Below are 22,055 nucleotides of genomic sequence, written 5' to 3' on the forward strand. Positions count from 1 at the left end.
GATTACGCCGAAACTAATTATATAATAAATAGATACAGGTTGAGAGAAAGAGAGACATCAATCATATTGATCTTTCAGTATTATATAGGTAACAAGTGTAAGGTAACAACAACTGTTTTGATTGGGACACACATTATTCGTTGTGGTTTAATAAGAGACCTTTGAATCTCATTTTGTACAATAGAATATGCAGCTTTTAACCTGTACCTTCCAATCCTGTACAAATTCCTACTATTTCTAAACCATGTAAAAGTTATAGCTAGTAAAAGGTTCATAATGCGACCCTAGGTCGTTAAAAGAAAAATCCTATGGCCATAAAATATCTTGCTAACGGACTTTGTTAGAGCTTTACAGCAATTTTCCAATATCCCTAATTAAAAGTTCAATCCTATTTCAAACTTTCGTCGTGAGGTTTTGCGTCGTAGGGGATTTAACTTTGCGATTGAACTTACATGGTTTATTTATACCTGCTACATGTGTTTAATACCTTCACAGAGGAATGGAATACGTATCGAAGCTTGAAATTAGTGAAGTTATAAATGCTCAAATTACGTACGTAGGTACGCATTTTTTTTTAATTCGTTCGTTCGTTTTTTAATCATTGCTACGTTGTATTATTATTAAAAAAATTATAATAAACTTCTTTTAAAACTAATTATCACTGCGAAAAAGATTTTCTAGTCCTCTTCAGTAAGGAATTCTTGTATCGTAAGATAACAGAATCCATGGTGCATGGTTAAGGTGAACGCCCGGTTTTGAACGGGACTGTCCCTGTTTCGAGTTACGAGTCCCGGTGTCCCCGAAATTATGTGTGGAAAGCAAAATTGTCCCGTTTTCAAAGTAAGCAAAATTGTCCCGCTTTCAAAGTAAGCAAAATTGTCCCGCGAAAATTTAAACAGTAGATTAAAAAGAGTTGCATTCTTATTTGAAATCCTCGCCAGCTATATTAAAACAATGTGTTCTTGTGATAAATATAACTAAACATTTTGTGATTCTTAATTTTTAACTTTTTCTAAATAAATATCTGGAAAAAACTGTTTTTTTTTCATTGACATGGTACATGTTCAAAACAAAAGAAATATAACTAACATTATAATAACAGTCGAGTGCCACGACAATCCAGGCCGTATCTGCGTCCTGCGATCATTTTAGATGATGAGCCTTCTGGGTCTGACACACGTCATCGACTTTTGGAATTGAGACATGCTGGTTTTCACACGACGATCCTTTGCCATAGGAGCATGTGATTTAAGCGCACGACCACATAGATGAGATTCTTTTTCCTATAACAACTTATGTTTTTTCTTTCTTATGCTTCTTATAAATCAAATTTTGCAATGAACATAATAACTATCGTGACTATCTCGAGACCAACAGTTGTTTAGACCACTGTCTAGTCACCTAGTGCCTGGAAGTCTGTTTGGTCTTTCCTCACTGGAGGTGAGTTGTAATTTGCGTGTGTAAATTTCGCGATCGGTGGATGGTTTGAGCGTTGCCAATTGGGTATTGCGGGGTGAACACGAAACAGACAGAATGTACCTAGGCTGTGTCATGCAGAGTTGAAAGAAATTATCTTTGCAATAGAATTACTTCTAGTTGTGAAAATTTGTCAAAATATGGAGCATAGACTGACTAATCATTTGTATTAAAATATTATTTATTTATTTAATTAATTAAATATTTATTTATTTATTTAGTACTCCTACAGCTAACATAAATTATACATAATGACATACAAATACACTGAGAATATAGCCAAATATGGAATACATGATATATTTAACAAAAAAAGATTTATAAAAGGGAACAAACAAACAAAAATTATTTAATACATTTGACTAATTGTGATTTAATTTATTTAACTAAGCTTAAATTAGTTTTGTTGTGTGATGATGTAAAAGTGTGAGTATGTACGTGATGGTGTGTATGTAGGGTATTATAAAGATATTATCAGAGGAGGTTGTTAAAACCTACAGCTGCAAAACAGTTGAACTCTAAAATATCTACGATATTTGAATGCGGGTTGAAATAGACATGTTAATCCACTGTATAAAGCTACTCGACGTCATGTAAGACGGGCGTCCTATCACTGGTTCGGGTTATAAAAAATACCTGTCCATGTCCCAATATAGTTTTTGGTCTTTTTTGTAATGTTTACTAACCAATACTAACATAGCAACTAAGATCAAATTGTACCTAACTCTCATAAAAACTACATCTGGAATAAATAAGTTTATTTTATTATAATAAAACCAACCTTTATTTAATTAAAATAAATAATGATGTAAGCCTTCAACGATATGCGTTTCATGTGTAAGCTATTTTGACATTAGCAATAGATTTTAGGTTTATAGTCTAGAAAGCTATAACACATTAATCGCTTATATGAGATTACATTCAAACTTAGAAATATTTTTTTACTAACAAACTTAGAAACACGTTTCATTAACGAAAAACTCTAATAATATAAATAACAAAGACATAATATAACTTTTAATATTTTGCAATATATTGAAAAGATAGAGAGATGATAGATTATAGAGCAGTGTTGGCCTAGTGGCTTCAGCGTGCGACTCTCATCCCTGAGGTCGTAACTCGTAGGTTCGATCCCCGGCTGTGCACCAATGGACTTTCTATGTGCGCACTTAACATTTGATCGAACGGTCAAGGAAAACATCGTGAAGAAACCGACATGTCTTAGACCCAAAATGTCGACGATGTGTGTCAGGCACTGGCGGCTGATCACCTAATTGCCTATTAGATATAAAAAATTATCATGAAACAGATTCAGAAATCTGAGGCCAAGATCTAAAGGGGTTTTAGCGCCACTGATTTATTTTATCTTATTTGTTGAAATATTATGCTCCCTCGTATTTCCCTTTCTTTCAATATTTGTAATTAATTAATAATACATAAAAAGGAAAGTTATTTGATCAATTTTTTAATTTCTTGGTCGCGTAAATCGTAGAATACATCAGTAAAAATTGTTGTATCTATCGAACATATTTTATATGTTACACAGTTATAAAAAACTGTCTGCAACGAAACATGTTCGAGGTTACGAGATTTTACAGGATTTTTACGGATAATTTTTACTATTTCCATTATTACAGGTGACTATTACTACAACGTACCGGTGTTTTTTCCGTTTATATAATTGCTCCAAAAACAATAATATTTCATACATTCTTGTAGGTGGCTACAAAGGTTGTGAATAATATGAAATTTTTATTACCCTTATTTATGGAATATCCGTGGGAGGTCTGAACATACGACAATAGTATATTTTCATGTATATTCTTTCAAGAGTTAACATAATGACATTTTGATACGAATTGAATAACTTTCGTAATATTGTATAGTAAAATATTATCAATAGTACTAGAAAACTTTAACGATTAATGAGTACAAAGTGACCCAGTGCCATTCGTAAAAGATGAAATATTAAAAATAATATTTATTCTTAACGGAGATATATAATAATAGATACATAATACGTAAACAAAGCAAAAGTCAACTGAACGCAAGTGACTCGAGGTCTCTTGGCTTAGCTGTTTCCCAGGTTAATATTAAATTTATAATTTGTTGTCCGATTCTTGAGGTATGTCGATCGATCGAACTATGCTTATAAAATACTACCTTAGAAAATACGATATATGTGACATATGTTGGTTACTACTGAGGGTGTTCGCGGGAAAATTCCCTGGTCGATCGCAGGCCACCGTTTAGTAGTATGTCCAGAGTGACAAATAAGAGGGTTTAGAGCGTGTGCTAGGCTAAAACATCTAGAGCCCTGCAATTACATGGGTCACAGACGTTTTCGACATGTCGTGTAACAAATGTTGTTTAAATAATATATGGTAATATGTATGAGTTGCGAATTCAGGTAAAAATGATGACCCTAGTACTGGAGATAAAAGATACAAGATTATTAAGTAATAGGTTCATTTAAACTATGAAATAACATTCTTGATAGCCATATAATATTTTGTGACGGCTGACGACCTACGAAAATAAATGATTGGCAATGGTTTTGAAAATTTGTTATCTTCGTTAAGTATATTTGGGTTTTTGATTTAAACAGGAATTATATATTGTGTTAGAACAAATTATAAAACGTGTAATATTTATACTAAATAGTATACAATTTTTATAATAATATCTCCTGGGAAACACTTGAAATATTTCTAACGCAAGTAAACTTTAATATTAACACAACCCTGAGAACCTACTTACTAAAGAAAAACAAAAATAGAACTTCAAACATTTTTCTCATCTTGGCACCAGCAAGACTTGAGTGCTCTTGAAATAAAATTATCAACTTAAGTTCTTTCGGAATTTCAGAAGCAAAATGTAACAATAATATCTATGGTATTTTTAATAACATATAATACCATATAACTGTCCAACAAATCTTCTAAATGAAGCTAAATAAAAAATGAATATTATTTATTTAGAAAAACCTCGCAAGAGTAAATTTACTGGTTTTTTAAAAAAGAGTAGGTTGTGGTAGATTTACCTAATATGATAACTTTCGGACCTTGAGATATTATTTTAGATATTATACTTACTAGTTGTGATTTCATTACTTTATATAAAAGAAAATCAATAGTTTTGCTATATGTAGGACAATGCATTTTCTATGTAGATTTGACTGATATTTAAGTATGTACCTAAGCATTCTGTTCATTATTTAAACTATAGCCGTACTTACTTTTAGAATTAAACAGTACAATAGTTATTAATGGATTTATTCGGAAAATTATTCATACTATTATAAGAAAGTATTAGTATTGGTACCGGACATTTCAGGGAAGATTTTGAGTATGTTTCCGATGCTTTAAATAAACCTTCATTTTACAAGTTACCTGAATTACCGAAGCTGGTTTAGAAGCGGACTACTTAATTACTATCTTTGTACTCATTCCGTTTCTATTTATAATTAATGGATGGCAGATATAAAATTTGTGGGAGGGAGAAGAAGGCTACAGACAATGTTTAAATGTTTGTTAATAAAACATATCGTACACAATTTTGTGTAATAGCCGATACGGATTGATTTTATACAGGATCTGGAAATATCCACTGACAAAACTTATTTCGTAACAAATATATGTAGTACAGAAAGTCCAGTGGCAATTAAAACTAAAATAAATATTTTTTGGTTAATATAATATTGATCTAATTTTTGAACTTGACGGCTAATGGACGGCCTAATTGCCGATTGAATTTGTTTATCTGACACGCGATAGGTTCGTTTAAAAGTGTTATTAGCACGATAGAGTCATATTCGTACTTACAAATATAACTTTACTTTAATATATATTGAACTAAAGTCCAAATATGTCTAGTGCCTATGAAAATTTGCTTATATTGAGGCATTGGTCTAGCGTACTCAGTGGCGTAGCAAATGGGGGCGACGGGGGCAGCCCACACCGGGTGTCAACTTTTATTGGGTGACACCCACCCGGTCTGTCAACTTTAAGAACAATGTACAACCAAAAAAAAAATCAGGGATTCCTCCACTAGCGCTAGCTCAGCTCTATTAGAATTCGGGGATTTCCGCTGTCGTGGGGGATTCCCCGTCCCACGCGATCTTTCAATAAATGATCCATGTCCTTTATCTTATAAAACTTATTGCTTTTTACTTTCGATGAGGTGACACCACCAACTTCCGCACCGGGTGCCTCCCGATGTCGCTACGCTACTGTTCGTACTTACAAAATAATTAATAATTATTACACATATATTGGGTATATCTATATCTATACTAATATTATAAAGAGGAAAGGTTTGATTTTTTGTTTGTTTGTTTGTATGAATTGAATAGGCTCCGAAACTACTTGGCAGATTTGAAAAATTCTTTCACTGTTGGAAAGCTACATCATTCCTGAGTGACATAGGCTATATTTCATTTTAAAAAAAATAGGCATCCTTACTAAAATTACGATAACATTAACATTTGTTTATTATTTGATACAATTCTAACAGATGGCGCTGAGTTAAAGGTAGTTTATAATATCATAAATGGAAAAGCAATTAGATATTTTTTTACCTTAAAATAAACTTTATTCTATGTAAACGAAGTCGTGGGTATCGACTAGTATGTAATAATTATTAATTATTTTATATATAAATATTATTACTAATATACCAACCAACCAAACTAATATTTAACCAAAATCATGATCCGTTCATAGATTCTCTATGTCTTTGCAGAAATGTTTCATAGTGATCAAAGGATTTTATACATAACAGCCTTGGAGCTATTCATAGCCCAACCTTATCTCGAGACATCTACATTTTAATTAATTAAAACTGAATATTATGGAACGCCTACACACATTGAGAGTGCTATCCAATTCAATTAAAACAGTCGATATTCATCAGTGATCTAAAGAGCTTATATCTATATACTATTTGCGAGGTAATGGGAGCGACCTATGTACCTGAGCTTGAATGACTATCGAATAAATTGAATTTTCAACATCGATGTTTTCAATAAAAACTGCGTATATCTAAGTAAGCCAATTAACATGCTTCTAGAATTTGTTGTGTAAATTATATTATTCTTTTTTAGTATTACCAATATACTGATATATTTTATTACCTTGTGTACATATGACAGTCTTTGCTTTTGTGGAGGTGAGACTCTCTAGAGACGTCCACTGAGACTCAATGCCAGAAACCTCGCGATTGTGTTACCATGTGAATTGGTACACTCGTTTCTTTAAGGAAGTCTGTCTCCACTACTACTTCACACATCACCAGATCTTTGTTTACATCGTACCGTATATAATATTAGGTTAGGGTGAATGATATAAAACCTCCTCATTTATCGGCTGTACGAGTTAACGTTATTTACGTGTTTAAAAATCCGTTGGTGCACTAATCATGGTTTGAACTCAGCAATCTGTTTAGTTTTAATTTAAGAACATTCTTCTTAGCTATTTCACTAATCGAGAATATACAATTACGGATTTTATATTCGTAGATTTGTTTTATACCTGTACCTAGATAATAATAACACGACACTATTTATCGTACTCGTGTCGATACTGTAAATATTTTTTTTTATAGTTCGTGCCATGAGGCTGGTGATGCCGGGCTGTGTGAAACACGTGCGAAGCTCGCCAATGCTACGCCTGCTGGTTCTTGTTACTGCTATGGGACTGTATTTGTATATGGGTAAGTAACAGAATTCAAATATCGGTTTGTTTAAAATAAGAGAAACAAACTCTGAGACTAATGTAATTTCAACAAGGAAAATCTTCCCGATTTTTACATATTTCTGGATGTCATAATTCCTATTTGAAGGCAGATTTGATTTTCAGCTCTTTGATGTTTTGTTTTTTTTCCTTCGTCTTGCCCTTCTTCTATTCTTAAAAATACCGAAGGTAAAGAAATAATATCACAGCTCATGCGTTTTTATTATTTTATTATATTTTCTATATTTTTCATATTATAAGCTCTACGAAACAAATCAAATAAAATATAAATTGAATAACCGCTAAGTTGCAAACTCATTTTATGAATGCTAATTTGTTGCTAATCGGATTTGTCTGCGAAGATTGTTCCATGTAGCTAATTCATTGGAAGTCTGATTATACACTTAAAAACATAAAACAATTTAATAAGACGCCTTACATGTTAATACTATTAGAGGTGTTCAATAAGAAGTTACGCAATTATCTTTTATAAAATGTTATTATTTTGTTTTATGACGTTGTCATCTCTCAGATTTGATGTAAGTATATCTTTTAATGATTTCTCGAATGGCAGCCATCGCAACTCCAGACTTGTGCGCAGGGCATTGTCCTGGTGAAACAAAACAAATTAAGAGAGCGAATTTCCTCACGCATCTTATTCTTACCTGCCCATGTTCTTGGATGTTATCGGCTTTATCTGAAGTGCAATTCTGAATTTCGATTCGTTCTGCGCTTCAGAAAGCATCCTTGCCACCCAGAGCCCTGACATTTTTCTCATATCCAAATGGGTGTTTAACTCATATTATATGGAAAGAATAGAAATCTTAATACCTTCTGCTATTCGATTCGTCACGATGTTGAGTCACTACGGATGCAGGGCGTCCCGCGCGGGGGTCCTCGTTAATGGAGATTATTCCTCGCTTAAACTCAGCACTAACGCGCCACCGTAGAATATGGAGAAGTATTAACCCCTAATGTCACCCCTCAAGTCTTGAAATACAGTAAAGATCACGTTCCGACACGAAGCTTTAGATTTTATTTATAATATCTTATTTTATTTGGGCTTTATCTGCCAGTATTTTTTCTATTGAAGGAGTTGGTATCACAATATAACTATTATTAACCCTCTTATATTCAAACAGAAGGTTCGAAGAAGATTTTTCAAATGCTAACTTTATTCGCGTTAGTTGTCTTCTGCTTGATCATGCACAAAATTGTTCAATGCGAATTATTTACAGTTTGTTGACTAATTGCATAAAAGTTACGATGCAATAAGAATTAGAATATGGATTGTGTGTGATTAGAATGTGGATTGGTATTTCAATTGGTTTTCATTCAAATCCGTTGTGTGATTTAAGGAGTAAGCAAACATTAGTAAGTTAATGGATGTATATGTTTTATATTTGCAGGTGCAACAGTATTTCAAGCTATTGAAGAGCCTGCGGATAGAATCAAAGATGAGAACATTAGAAAAGCGAAAAGCAGCTTTTTGCAAGACCATCCATGTATTTCTGGTAATTAAATATAGAAATATATAAGTGGCTCTGAGACTTCTAAATCTATTAGGACTGAGCCTTACAATTCTTTATCTATTTCGTGAATGTGATATATACCGACGTTTTGGGTTTAAGGCATGCCTCTTTTCTCTACATGTTTCACTTCACCGTACGAGTGAGAGTAAAAAGGTTACACAGACAGTCCAATGGTGTAAATCCCAGGATCGAACCTACACTTCAGGGCAATATTTCATACTGCTAGTGCTACTACTAAGCAGCTATTCAAAGATTATTTACAATTTAATTAACAGAAAGGTGAATCTATTAAATATAATATTTTTAGTGTTTACCAATAATATAAACCAATTAATATAAAATGAAACATTTCATACTTACGAAGTTGCAGTACCGTATTAAGAAACTATTTAAGTTAAATAACTACCCGTAACCTTCCTTACATTACATACGATTATTTATTACAATACCCAAAATATAAACTTAATTTTAAAATGCGCTATTCCAGTCAATTACAATCATGCGGTTACTGCACGATGCGTGTGCGCATACACTGTGATGTGGCTACGGTTACACACTATTCGGACAGCGGCCTGTCAGTTGTTAATCGGACGTGGCAATAGATAGTCGTCTACTTTCTTTGCTCACTATTATAATTAACTCTTTCTAAAATGTATCACGATGACACCTAAAGTGATTCGTGTAACGTATAAGGCTTGTTCGTTGTTTTTCGAATCGAATCATCCCAAAAGATTCTTTAAATACAGTTGACCTTAGGTACAGCCGTTACGGCTCAAAAGGTTACGTTGTCGTGAAAATAATACGTTGGACTTGAATAAAGTTTAGTGATTCGGCTAAATTGCCCAGCAATTTGGAAACGATAACATAATGGAGAAATATAAGAGAATACACTCATACGGTAGCATGAGCTCTAATAGAAGCGACGATGATATGACGGTCCATAGCCAAGTGTATCCGTATCCTAAGAAAATGATTGTAACAAGAGAAGTATTGTATGAAGAGGAACATCCGCCGTTCCAACCACTGTTTGCCACGACTAAGGTTTTCGGGAAAGCGAGATTTGCGTGTCTTCTATTGATTTACACTGTTTTCTACGTGACGTATCTGTTGTCTGGTGCTTTGGTATTCTCAGCTCTAGAGACGCCTTTGGAGAACCAGATAAGATTGGAAGTAATTCGTGCGAAACAGGACTTTATGGTTAAAAATCCAACTGTTCTGGGTAAGAATTCATTTTGCTTTCTAATGACGAATAAATAAATGTTAATTAAACGATTTGAGACTTTATGACAGCACTCATTGAACAAGAAGTCTCGTGGATATAGTTTAAATTGTAACTTGCTTTTAGACTGATTATAATCTTACTAGGAAAATACTTTTCTTTTGTACTACCACAATAAAAAGGTACTACGCGCTTATTATGAGAATGTTATAATAACTGCAATTATGATTCAAACAGGTCCGTAAATAAGGAATATATAAATGCTTAATTATAACACTTACGTAGACATTATTTAGAATATTATATAGTTAAAAACCTGTTCTCATTAATTACAAAAGCAGTTTTTAATTACTTGACAACCACAAACATTATCCTTGTATTGTTTCTTAAAAAAAAAGTAATATGACTGTGTCTTTAGTTGTATACTTTAGATATCGACTTAAAACGGAGATTATGTAAATAAACAATATGTCCGACATTATTTTGATACCCACTGAACGTATTTGATAAATGATAACGACAGTTTATATTGATATTACGATCTATCGCTATCATAACGCTTCGATAAATAATTTTACATATAACAGAGCTTCAAGTTCTAATATAATATTTGTAATAAATTTCTTTCGTTCATTAATTAATTATACATATTTTTCAACATGTATAATTAATATTTAATATCTCCAAATAAAGTATTAAACGTAAAGCGTTAGCTTTTTTATATACGTACATATTCTGAATTATATTTACATTTAAATTAGATTATATTGGTGCGATAGATACATTCCTAAGCAAACTTGTAAGGCCATTATCAGAAACTGGTTTTAAACCAGTTGTTCTTCATAAACTCTCGCTATAGAAGTATGATATTATATATATATATAATTATTAAGTATTAAGTGCCATGATTGCCTTGAGGCAAAATTTATAATCCGTGATGAATTTCCCCGTCAACGTCTAAATAATGAAGATTTATTAGAATTCCGATAAAATGTAAAAGAAAAGTTTCCGTAAATTGAGTTTCGGAGTCAGGTGTGTTGGAATCAGAGACCCTTGTCAAAACGTTATTATTCGATAGAATGCCTTTCAATGAAAAGAAATGGAAGATTTCTTTAGAAATTGTTTTCATTCAACAAATAAACCAGTAGATATCATTTGATCGCAGATAAGTTTACTGTGTATGACAGGTTGAATTGGCTAGTTTAAGAATAGAATTAATCGATGCCTTCCACTGTCTTATTTATAATTTTTGTAATATTCCAGGTAATGTCCCTTTATTTGAGAATGTAATTACTATATTGAATCTGTGGTTATGATTAGACCCATTTCTATATTTGTAAGGACTTTTACTTGCAGTATAGTTAACACTTAAGTGTTTACAACTTAGCGTTTTAGTTCCGATTTTGATTTCAATTCGAGGAAAAAATATTTAGAAACGAGAGCTAGATCTCTAATGTAGATACTCAGTTTTATCGAATGTCGTTTCCCTTTGAATATTTTCTTAATTTTATGAGAGTTACATCACATATTATTACAAAATTGCATACAGCTTGACCTCTCACAATCTCAACAGTAATTATAAGTTATTGTGCCTTGTTGAAGCGGTCCACTGACCTCTTAAACTTAAGTTGTTCCAACGGAGAGTAAGTACTGTAGATTTACATAGTTTATTTATAGTCGTTTTATTCAAACTCAAACTAATATTATTCATATAGGTAAACAAGTAAACTTAATAACGTCAACAGAAAAGATGTAACGTTGATTATATATTAACATTTACTACCAGTTTGCAAGACAAGGACGTAGAACAGGCTAAAAGAAATGGCAAGAAACTGTTTCAATGGCTAAGTTTCGAGTCATTCAATTTTTTTGAACTGGAGCAAATCAAATCCAAGGTTAGGGTTATTAAAATATTCGTGAACTTTAACAAAAGGTTTATTGATTAATTTACATTTAACGAGAGCTTAGTGGTTTTGTACACGTCATTTATCTTGTGGAGCCTGGTAGGTCGTAAGCTTAAATTAGTTCTTTATCGGACTAGTCTTTCATTCCCTACTTATGACTCCTTCTAATTTGATCTTAGCAGGTCATTGTTCTTTATTATAAAAGCTTTTCCGAATCAGTATTATGATATAATGAAACCTAATATCAAGGACTGATTGTCGTATAACAGGTCGTTACTTCTTAATATTGATCAAAGAAAATTGGGACTTATGATATCGCTCAAAAAGCTTACAACTCGGCGTACCTGAGTACTGATTAAAGTAATTTTGATATCAGTTACTTTGCCGGTGTATATTATCGTGTACTCCCACACGGCCCACAGAACATTATTTAAAGCTTTTATGAATTGTTATGTAATAGGGTCTCAGAGCGGAGGAGAGCTCAAAGTAGTAATAATACAATCTAATTAATTTGCTATATTTGTTTTAAATATTGTAGAATTGTTTGATGATTTGCTTTTTTTAAAAAAGAGTACCGAGAGTTTTTTACGCCGGCTTTTTTGCTCGGCCTACACCCTCTGTCTTCTTTGCCGATGAGTAGGGATGCCAACGGGCTCGAATTTAATGACGTGGAATAAGTGATACCATTATTATCCTATGTTCCAAAATAAACGTATTTTATTTTTTTAATCTAGATAAACGTGGCTTATAAGCATGTGGTCATGAAGTACTAAAGCTATTATTGTTTTGGAACCTGATGACCCGTTGTCGTCAGAAATCAGTACTATGATACTTTAACAAAGTATATATTGTACGTCATTTATCAGTTAAATAATATTGTTGTTTATCAATCTATATTAGATTGTGTCGTAACGTATCAGTATCAGGGGCTTGTTGAGGTCATTTTGGTCAACATATAAATTGTGACTTCACACATTATGTTCCAAAAGACGAGAATAATATTCATTTGAAACTAATAAATAGTTTAAAAACAAGTTTAGAACGTTATTTTAATTTAAATTAAAATACCTAATGAGCCATAAAGCCGAATATTTGTCTAAAAATAGCGTTTTGTATCGTGTCCTTGATTCGATCTGCAGTTAAATTTTCATACATAAAATTCTATCCGCTTGAGTTTTATAAAGAAGTAAAAAAACTAGCTATGTATGTATAAAAAGTACAAGGTTTTTCGAATTAACCTTCAATAACAGGAGAAAGGGCTATTATTTCGTATGTACTTTATAAAACTTGAATCCGATTGAAATACTTACACCTTCAATATTCTTTTACGTAATTTCTGAAAGTTGCCATTCCATATTCATATTCACTCCACTTTCATTCTACTACAAAATATATTTTATATGTCTACCAATTCATATGAAATAGTTTATTAATACTTGAAAATTAAAACTACTAATAAATCGATAATCAATTCGTACATTACATACTTACATTGATGCGATTGATTTTGGCAAACTTATATACTGTATTTTTTGGAATCTACTAATCATATTGGATAAATTACTTTCACAATAGAAATAATAAAATATTGCAATAACAAGTTATATTTCTCGTACAGCCAATTTCATCAATTCTTCTATTTACGAGATTTTTCTTATATAGAAAATAAGTTACTATGATCTAAGATTAAATCGGTATTATCTGGGTTCTTGTACAGAAATACATTGTATTGATAACAAAGAAATGACTGTTGGTAATTGGTTAATGGTGGTCCGAACATGGATTTATTAGTGAACCGCAGCATTCTTCTATATATATAGAAGAATGACATTCTGACTATATAGGTTATGTTGATAATAAAAACTAGGTAATGTGATTAGGTAATATGACATTTGTTCATTGTTCACTATTTGTTTTTCAACTATAATTTTTACTATAATCCGGATTTTTATCTAGAAAAAATTGTATTTCAATTTAATTTTTACACAATTACTATTACGGCTAACTGCTTAACTGCGGCTTGTTACTGGGTTGAGTACTCTTACGAGAGCCGCGTTCGCCTTCATTTCTAGAAATAAAATTAGCAGCAAAAACAAAGAAAACAATGAAATGAAATAGGTGTAATATTTCAAATTTGTTAATGACAATTTATCGTTTTTTGTATCGTTTTATTAAATACACAGAAAAACCTCTACACGTGTACGAGATTAAGATTAAAATAAATCTTAGATTACATTAAATCATCAAAATTAAAATTTGTAATCAGTTTTTGCCTAACAACTATAATAACCTCTTTGAAATTTTATTTTATTCATTCTGCTCTGGATGTTATCAACAACGAACTCCAGTATGATTTAAGAGATTGAAGCCCCACTTAAAAGGTTATCACTCCACTTATTACATAAATATTCCTTTGTAAAATAACCGAGTGAACCCCGGCGTAGATATCGGTAATGAATTATTATCGTTTATATATCATGTTTTTCATAATGACAATAAATACGCTCATTATTATGTGTCGTTAAAGTTGAACTTGCACCATACCGGAGAGTACATTTTGCATCTATAGACAAATGTGTGAAATAAATAGTTGTGAGAGTATTGCCACGTTCATTTTTTCCGCGCCATTTTGTTAAATGTATTGTTTATGTTGTTAGTGTTTACTTCTAGTGCGAAAAGATGTCAATATGTAAATTACTACAAGTTACGACATGGACCCGAACTTCCCAGGTAAGAAATTTATAGTGGCAATTGGAGGAGGCCTTTGCCAACAAAAGGCAAATATGTCTACTGCTAATCATTTTATTAAGAATGATAGAAACAGAAATGCCAAATAAAAGTTTTCTGGACGTTGTGTGACAAAAAAGATTTAACGGCCACCTGGGATTTTACCTGTCTCGCCACTAAAAGGTCCAAAACTTTGTTGCCAACTATACAAATCCTATCCATTAACTTAATTAAAATTAGATACGTAATGAAGAGGTTAGTATATTAATGATATGCTTATAGTTTCGAATGTTGACTTTTACCATAGACAAGATAGCGACGCGAGTATTACAGGTACGATACTTGACATAATTAATGATCGGTGTAATAGGAAGCAAACGGGCAGGAGGCTCACCTGATTGCCATTGCCAGAAGACCAACAAGTGCGTTGCCGGCCTTTCCTTATGTTAAAAACTTACTTCTTTGAAATTTTTGCTTATCACCGGGTATATTTTAATCTTCACTCTAATTAAATAAACGTTGAATGTAAAAACTAAAAAGTCGAGGTTTTGCGTTCAATAATCTTAATAAACGTATTTAACTTGCAATTAAATCTTGTTTCTAATATTTTAAAAATGGCGGACGAGCATCTCATCGTTCTGAACATAATTGATTTATTTTCTGCTCAGACATGCGGGGATGTAACCTAGATTCTTGCTTCGATCGAGACGAATATATTAAATTTAGATTGTGATAATTTATACAAATATCCATAAGAGTTTAATGACTACTGGCGGTATTATTTAGTGCTAACTAGACAATTGTAATGGCGGGTGCGTTATGAAATATTAATCAAAAATGTTTGTTCAATAGAGGACGCCGTACTAATCAATTCTTTCTGAAACACTAGATGTGTGACTTAGTTATATATCTAAATAAAACATAGGATAGCTTATATTATATATATATATAAGTTATCTATATATATATAAGCTATCCTATGTTTTATTTAGATATATAACTAAGTCACACATCATATATATATATATATATAAGCTATCCTATGTATACATATATTCTATTGTACTTGTGTATGTCACTGAACTTCTGTTATACGGCTACAGTGATTCGAATGATTTTTTGTATGCGCCTCGTTTAACAAATCAGCCCGACAGATGGCGCTGCAGTCGGTACTTTAATAATTTGTTTAATATCCTAATCGCTTGAAATATCATGCAGGACAACGTCTATCGCGTCCGCTATTATTATACAGAAATACAGTATAACAACAAGTTCAACAAGGACACACCTATCCTTCCTCATTAAGCCATAGGTTTAAACTTTGTTTGTACAGGTATCATATTTTTGGGATTAAGAATCCTATTCGCTCGGTAAATTTTTAATTAACCAAAAGCCTTGAACCCAACCGGACCGTTTCAATTAAAAGTACACCCGTCCCAAAGCCGCTTAGGTGCCTAAATAGTAAATGAAACATCGAATAAACATTTGCCTCTCAAATATAAATGATAACAAAACTGTTATATACAGTACATCAACATTAAAGTTTTTTATTATGTAATAAAAGTATATAGGTTCAATCTAATAAGGAGCCTTCTCATTTTGTAGTAAGTGTATTTCATATATTTTATGTTGATCATTCAGGGCAGAAGTAATTCTCTTTGGAATAAGCAAAAAGTATTAAGACACTTTAGGAAAAAGTTATTATTATTCTTGTAATTATCTTGAACTTGCTGCTTTACGAAGCTAAAAAGGATTACTGCTTAATTAGGCTTGAGCGTTAACCTTGTTTCGTGACAAGGTATACAGTACAAAATATTACACGATACTATGGTGATAAACTTCATGTTACTATGGAATATATCAAAAAAATCATATTAATATCAAATCGGCTTTTATGTTTTACAAAATTTGTTTTTAAACGTATACAACAAATGGTTTATTCCTACTTACAGTTCAGTCACAGTATGGTTTAACAATGACACCTATAAAGCGATTAAATGATGAAATAATAAATACGTTATTCAAGTTATCTCCGTTCTTGAAAATGCAATTACCCACAACGATATTGCATTGCATCAAAATCCATTTAGAGCGAGCGAGAGCCATGAATAATGCAAACGCATACGTCATGTAGAGATCTTCAATAGTTTTTCATGAATCTCATGAACTAGAAAGGGAATTTAAATGTTAATGAGTAGATAGTAGACGGTTTTTATACAATTACTATATTATACAAATATTATATATTACTATAACTATATTCAGTATAACTCAGGTGCTGGTAAGCACAAAAGTTATTGATTGGAGCTGGTAGGGAATCAGCCATCTTGATTTTTTAATTAATTCGACTGATTGGTCGATTAGAAATGTGATTGTCCCGTCGGAATTACACATTTTAAAAATTACCTTTTAGCTATCTAAAATATAAACATATATATATGTATATATATATAAATTAGTTCTGCATATTGTTTTATTATTAGGATTTACAATTAGGATACAAATAGGTAATACGATTTAACATAATATACCCCTTTAAAAACAAATATGTTAACAATGGTGATATGTTACGGTGTTATTACAGAAGTTGGACAAAACTCATTATCGTGTTCGTCACCATAGATGGCCTTTTATCTTTTTAAAACTTATTATACATAGTAACCATAGTTACAGATACTGTACATTACGCAACGTTTGATAAAACCGTTTATATTTCATTGTAGTTTGTAAAACGTATATACAAAAATAGAATCTATTATCTAAATAGTCGAAATAGAATGTTTATTTAATATAGCATGTTAACGAGGCTAAAGACCCCAACAGCACTTTACTAACAGTCACCCCTCACTATATTATTTATCTGATAATTACGGTCTTCACGCTAGTTGTAAAATTAATCAAGGAAATATTAGTCGTAAATCGAATGGAGTTACATTACACATCAACTACCGATAGTGCCTACATTGTATATACATAGATGATAGAACTAAGTAGGTAATACTGATAATATTTATTTTTATTTATTTATTTATTTACACTTCGTTGCTAAAGAAATACAAATAACACAATATATATAAATTACAAGGGATGCAACGGGCGGCCTTATCGCTAACAAGCGATCTCTTCCGGGCAACCCTAGTAAGAAAAGAAATAAATAAAAAAAAAATTAAAAAAATGATGGGTGCAAGAAGTGCAGAAGTTATATAAAAAACAAAATAAATTTATATTAATATATAGAACCTTAATCTATTAATAACTATATATATTATAATAACTAACTAAAACTAAAAAGCTAATCTTACAAATTCAAGAACTTATATTTACTGATTTACACATGATTACCATTTTTTCGTCTGCTGAAGTCGACGAGGAAAAGATCAGAAAAATTAAACATGATATTATGTAGGTAGGTAACAATAAGATTTTCGTTGGTTTAGTTTCAAAATTGCAACTATGTCGATTGAAAGTTTTCTTATTTATAATTATAGAGCTATATATGATTGATGTATTTTCCTTTATAATCGATTTTCCGTCACAGATGCTGATTTGGAGACTCTGTTAGAAGTCGTGATCGGCGCAAGTCACCAAGGAGTAGCCGCTTCTAAAAATGTCACCCAGGGACCAAACTGGACTTTTGGTCAATCTTTATTCTTTGCCTCCACTGTCGTTACTACAATTGGTATGTTAATCAGAAGAACGTAGATACTAATGAGTTTTTCTCACATAGGTATAAATAATCTTTAAAGTACTTTATTTCTCATTACAAGAAGGTTATATTATTATTTACATGAAAAATTAAATAATATATACGAACGAAATAGACGTCGCCATCAACCGTCCGTCAAATTTAGGTCTACTGGTACCATGGTCTATGGGCCCATTCTGATATGTATCTTTTACGCCCTTTTAAATTGGGTAAACGCGCGAATATTACGAATTTTAGGCGGTAATTCATTTAATAACTGTACACTCTCATACTTTAACACTTCTTCAAATAATTTGTACGCGGCTTAGGCATGATAACTAAACTAATAAGATAAATAACTAAACTTGCTCAACGAGTATTGCGTGTAGTGGTTAGTGTGTTTTTTAAATTTTTTTTAATTAAGATACAGGTGCTAAAAACATATACTTTATTACTATACTTTATTAGTCTGTCTTAAAAAATTGTATCTAAATAGGGCTTTTATTAATTTATTTTGCAGTGTTTGTATGTTAGGCAGTTTGTTTTAGCAGGCTTGACTAAACCATTATAAATTACACGCTGTAAGTGTCCGAAGTCAATAAATAAACTTTAAAAAAAAAATCTAAGATTCCATATATTATAGGTACATTGATTTACATTATTAATACATCGTCATCCGGTCGAGATATTATTTTCAAACCGCTATTTTCTGAATATCAACATTACTAATTCAAACGAAAGAGGCCCAGTCTTTGAAATAATTGATATTGACGGGCTACCTCGGGTAGAATAATGAAAATACATTTTCTGTACCGAAAATAAATTCATATTGATTGTTTAGACAAATTTAAATGGCCTTCGCCTTTCGAATCGCTTTAATTAAATACCGGCTTCTATAAAATATAAATATTTTAAAGTTATTCTTTGGGCTTATCTATAAATGCCATTTTTTTTAATACCTTCGAAAAACAGCAACTCCTTACAATGGGACCTATATACATAACATTTTAACCTTTTTTTCCAGTTTTGAATTTGACCAATGTCAAATATTTGCAAATTAACTTTATATATATATATATATATATAATATGTATTAGATATGTATATAGAAAAAGAAACAGTTTTTTTGTTTCAACCATGTTAAGTTATTAATTTTAGACAAAATTTAACAGGTTACGGCCACGTGACACCATTGACAAAGCCGGGCAAGCTATTCTGCATGGCTTACGCTCTTCTGGGGATTCCCCTAACTCTAGTGCTGCTATCAGCGCTTGTGGAACGTCTACTGCTCCCTGCCACTGCACTTCTTAGGGCTCTCAACAGCTCTCTTGGACACCTGTATCGGCCGTTCACGATAAGACTTGTGCATCTTAGTATTATTGGTAAGTATGTAGGAAAATAAACCAATACTCATTCGTACCTACTTAAGATTAAGCCCAATTTATATTCTGTAAGCGTCCATCATAGCCTTGATCAGTGATTAATCAAAAAATATTAAAATACTACTACATATACGATGCATTGTATTTATGTCTATGTCAATAGAGGTTTTTAAATGTTAAGTTTTTTGATCACATTTCTCTGCCGACCTAAATGACGCTACATTAAATTCCAAGATGCTTTTTAATTTTATCTGCATCTACATCATAGCAGCGATGTTTTAAATAACTTACTATAACCCTTTATTACAGTTCTAATGTTGGTCGTATTTTTCCTCGTGATACCTGCTGCTATATTCTCTGTGGTGGAGCCCGATTGGGATTATTTGGACTCATTTTATTATTGCTTCATCTCCATCACCACTATTGGCTTAGGAGACTACATACCCGGAGACACGCCAGGCCAAACTTACAGGCCTCTATACAAAGTTGCTACTACTTGTAAGTCATCTCTATAATATTATAATGTATATACACGATGTATGTAAAATGAACAACTAGTACTACTAACTTTAGTTCCAAATTCCAACAGATCGTTCAAAGGAGACACAACTATTTGAGTTCCTTTATATTATTCAACATGAACTTTTGAATATATAAACCAACTTAGTAACCCTTCGCTGGGTTCTTGGCAAATAATAGAATATTTATTAATTATTAGAAGTATCGTAAATAGTTATTCTTTTTCTAGATATATTAATGAAGACCAAATTGATTTTCAGTTTACCTCCTGCTCGGCCTAACATTCCTCATGTTAACTCTGACAGTATTCTACGATATTCCACAATTGAACCTCAGCAGTGTATTTTCATCTATGAAACTAGAGGAAGACCCTGAGAAAATGCGACTAAGTGGCTCCGGCATTTGCCCTGGGTATGGGGTAGGAGGCCTTATGATGAGAGACGATTACAATCATCATGACCAACGCCGTTCGGTTGTTCAAATCAGACCGCATTTAGATGACAGCCCCAGCCCTGAAGACACAACGCCAGTACACGCAAGAGATATGAGGGTGCCGTAATTTCTTTTTTTTTCTCAAGTGCCAATTTCTTATTCAGACTATAAATAATGTAACCTCTTGTGAATACTTTTAGCCAAGACTTCTATTGTCTATATTTCCTACTACAGATACTTATGCCGTGCTTTAGAAGCTTTAAGTCGGCAGCCTTGTAACAAGTATGTTATTACTTATCTACCGTATTATACATTAGTGAATTATCATTATCAGGTCATCTGAGGCGCGTAAAATATTTTTTCCTTGTACTCGATATCGCCCAGATATTTTTTTTCATATACTTACCTATTATTAGTAGTTTGTTTGATTATTTTTATAAATGAATCGGTCTAATATTCTAACTCATTTTGCAATAAGATTATAGGATCTCGTTTTATTTTTGTAACAATGTAATAGTTAGTTGCATATATTAATTTATTTGATATGTAGATGATATTTCAAAATATAATTTTTTAGATGGTATTGTAAACGCATTATCAAAATGATGCATAAATATTTAATGGTTTAACGTATATTTATAGATAAATGTATAGTTTTGTAAATTACTAAAGTAGAATATCTATTTGGCAAATGTAGAATGAAACTATTTACACAAATAAAAAAAATAGAGTTTATCTGTATAGGGTAGAAAAAAATATCTAGATTACTGTCTAAATTCTGATGATTATTTAAATTAATTAGAACAGAAATATTCCTAAATATTATATAATATTAAGCAAAAATATGCTTTGTCAGCATTTATTACAGTAAAACTGACATTTATAGAACCTTCTTGTTTTGATTTTGAATATTGAAGTGAGTTTTGAGTATCGTCTCTAATATCAGACAAATTATACATCATATCAACAATTTTAGAACACGATATACAATATTTTTTAATGTAAGGAGACTATTGTCCAATAATATAACTTATTTCGAACCTATAACTTGAGGTAAAGCAGGTTCTGTATGAGCTTAACGTTTCTATCAGAATATAGTTCGCAAATGTTTAAAAAATAACGTTGCAAATATTAAAGCACAAAATATAATATCAGACTTACATGTAACGTCTAACACAAGTGTCTGTTGACTGTTGGATATACGCAAAAATCCTTTCAATTTATACGTATTCATATTAGACAACGTACTATGAGTGCAAATATAAAACTTTAGAAGAAACCAATATTTGCTTTTTGTATTTTAAGGTATTATGTATTTGTAATAGAATAATAAAATAAAGATCTATGTATACTAAAACAGTGCTCTTATTACAATTCTAACCCTTTTTTATTTTTCAAAAATCTGTAAAATAGAATAGATTATGTATAGACAAAGGATCATTTTTGT

The 22,055-nt window shown here is 31.6% G+C and overlaps 1 protein-coding gene across 3 annotated transcripts; it reads left to right on the forward strand.

Annotated features, from left to right (window-relative positions):
- The first annotated feature begins 7,080 nt into the window (after positions 1 to 7,080).
- LOC110993236 (potassium channel subfamily K member 1) lies at positions 7,081 to 21,965 on the forward strand. 3 transcript variants are annotated; one of them, XM_045634671.1, is made up of 6 exons: positions 7,081 to 7,188; positions 8,618 to 8,722; positions 18,129 to 18,269; positions 19,448 to 19,657; positions 19,967 to 20,155; positions 20,437 to 21,965. In XM_045634671.1, exons 1-6 carry the CDS (start codon positions 7,089 to 7,091, stop codon positions 20,733 to 20,735), a joined length of 1,044 nt encoding a protein of 347 aa, XP_045490627.1. In that variant the 5' UTR covers positions 7,081 to 7,088; the 3' UTR covers positions 20,736 to 21,965. The 3 variants fall into 3 exon arrangements, with proteins under 3 accessions (XP_045490627.1, XP_022115100.1, XP_045490628.1); XM_022259408.2 differs by lacking the exons at positions 7,081 to 7,188; positions 8,618 to 8,722 and adding an exon at positions 9,315 to 9,959 and having other exon boundaries at positions 20,437 to 21,964; XM_045634672.1 differs by lacking the exons at positions 7,081 to 7,188; positions 8,618 to 8,722 and adding an exon at positions 14,429 to 14,593 and having other exon boundaries at positions 20,437 to 21,964.
- The last annotated feature ends 90 nt before the right edge of the window (positions 21,966 to 22,055 follow it).

The sequence above is a fragment of the Pieris rapae genome, chromosome 3 (assembly GCF_905147795.1).
Source record: "Pieris rapae chromosome 3, ilPieRapa1.1, whole genome shotgun sequence".
Taxonomy (NCBI): domain Eukaryota; kingdom Metazoa; phylum Arthropoda; class Insecta; order Lepidoptera; family Pieridae; genus Pieris; species Pieris rapae.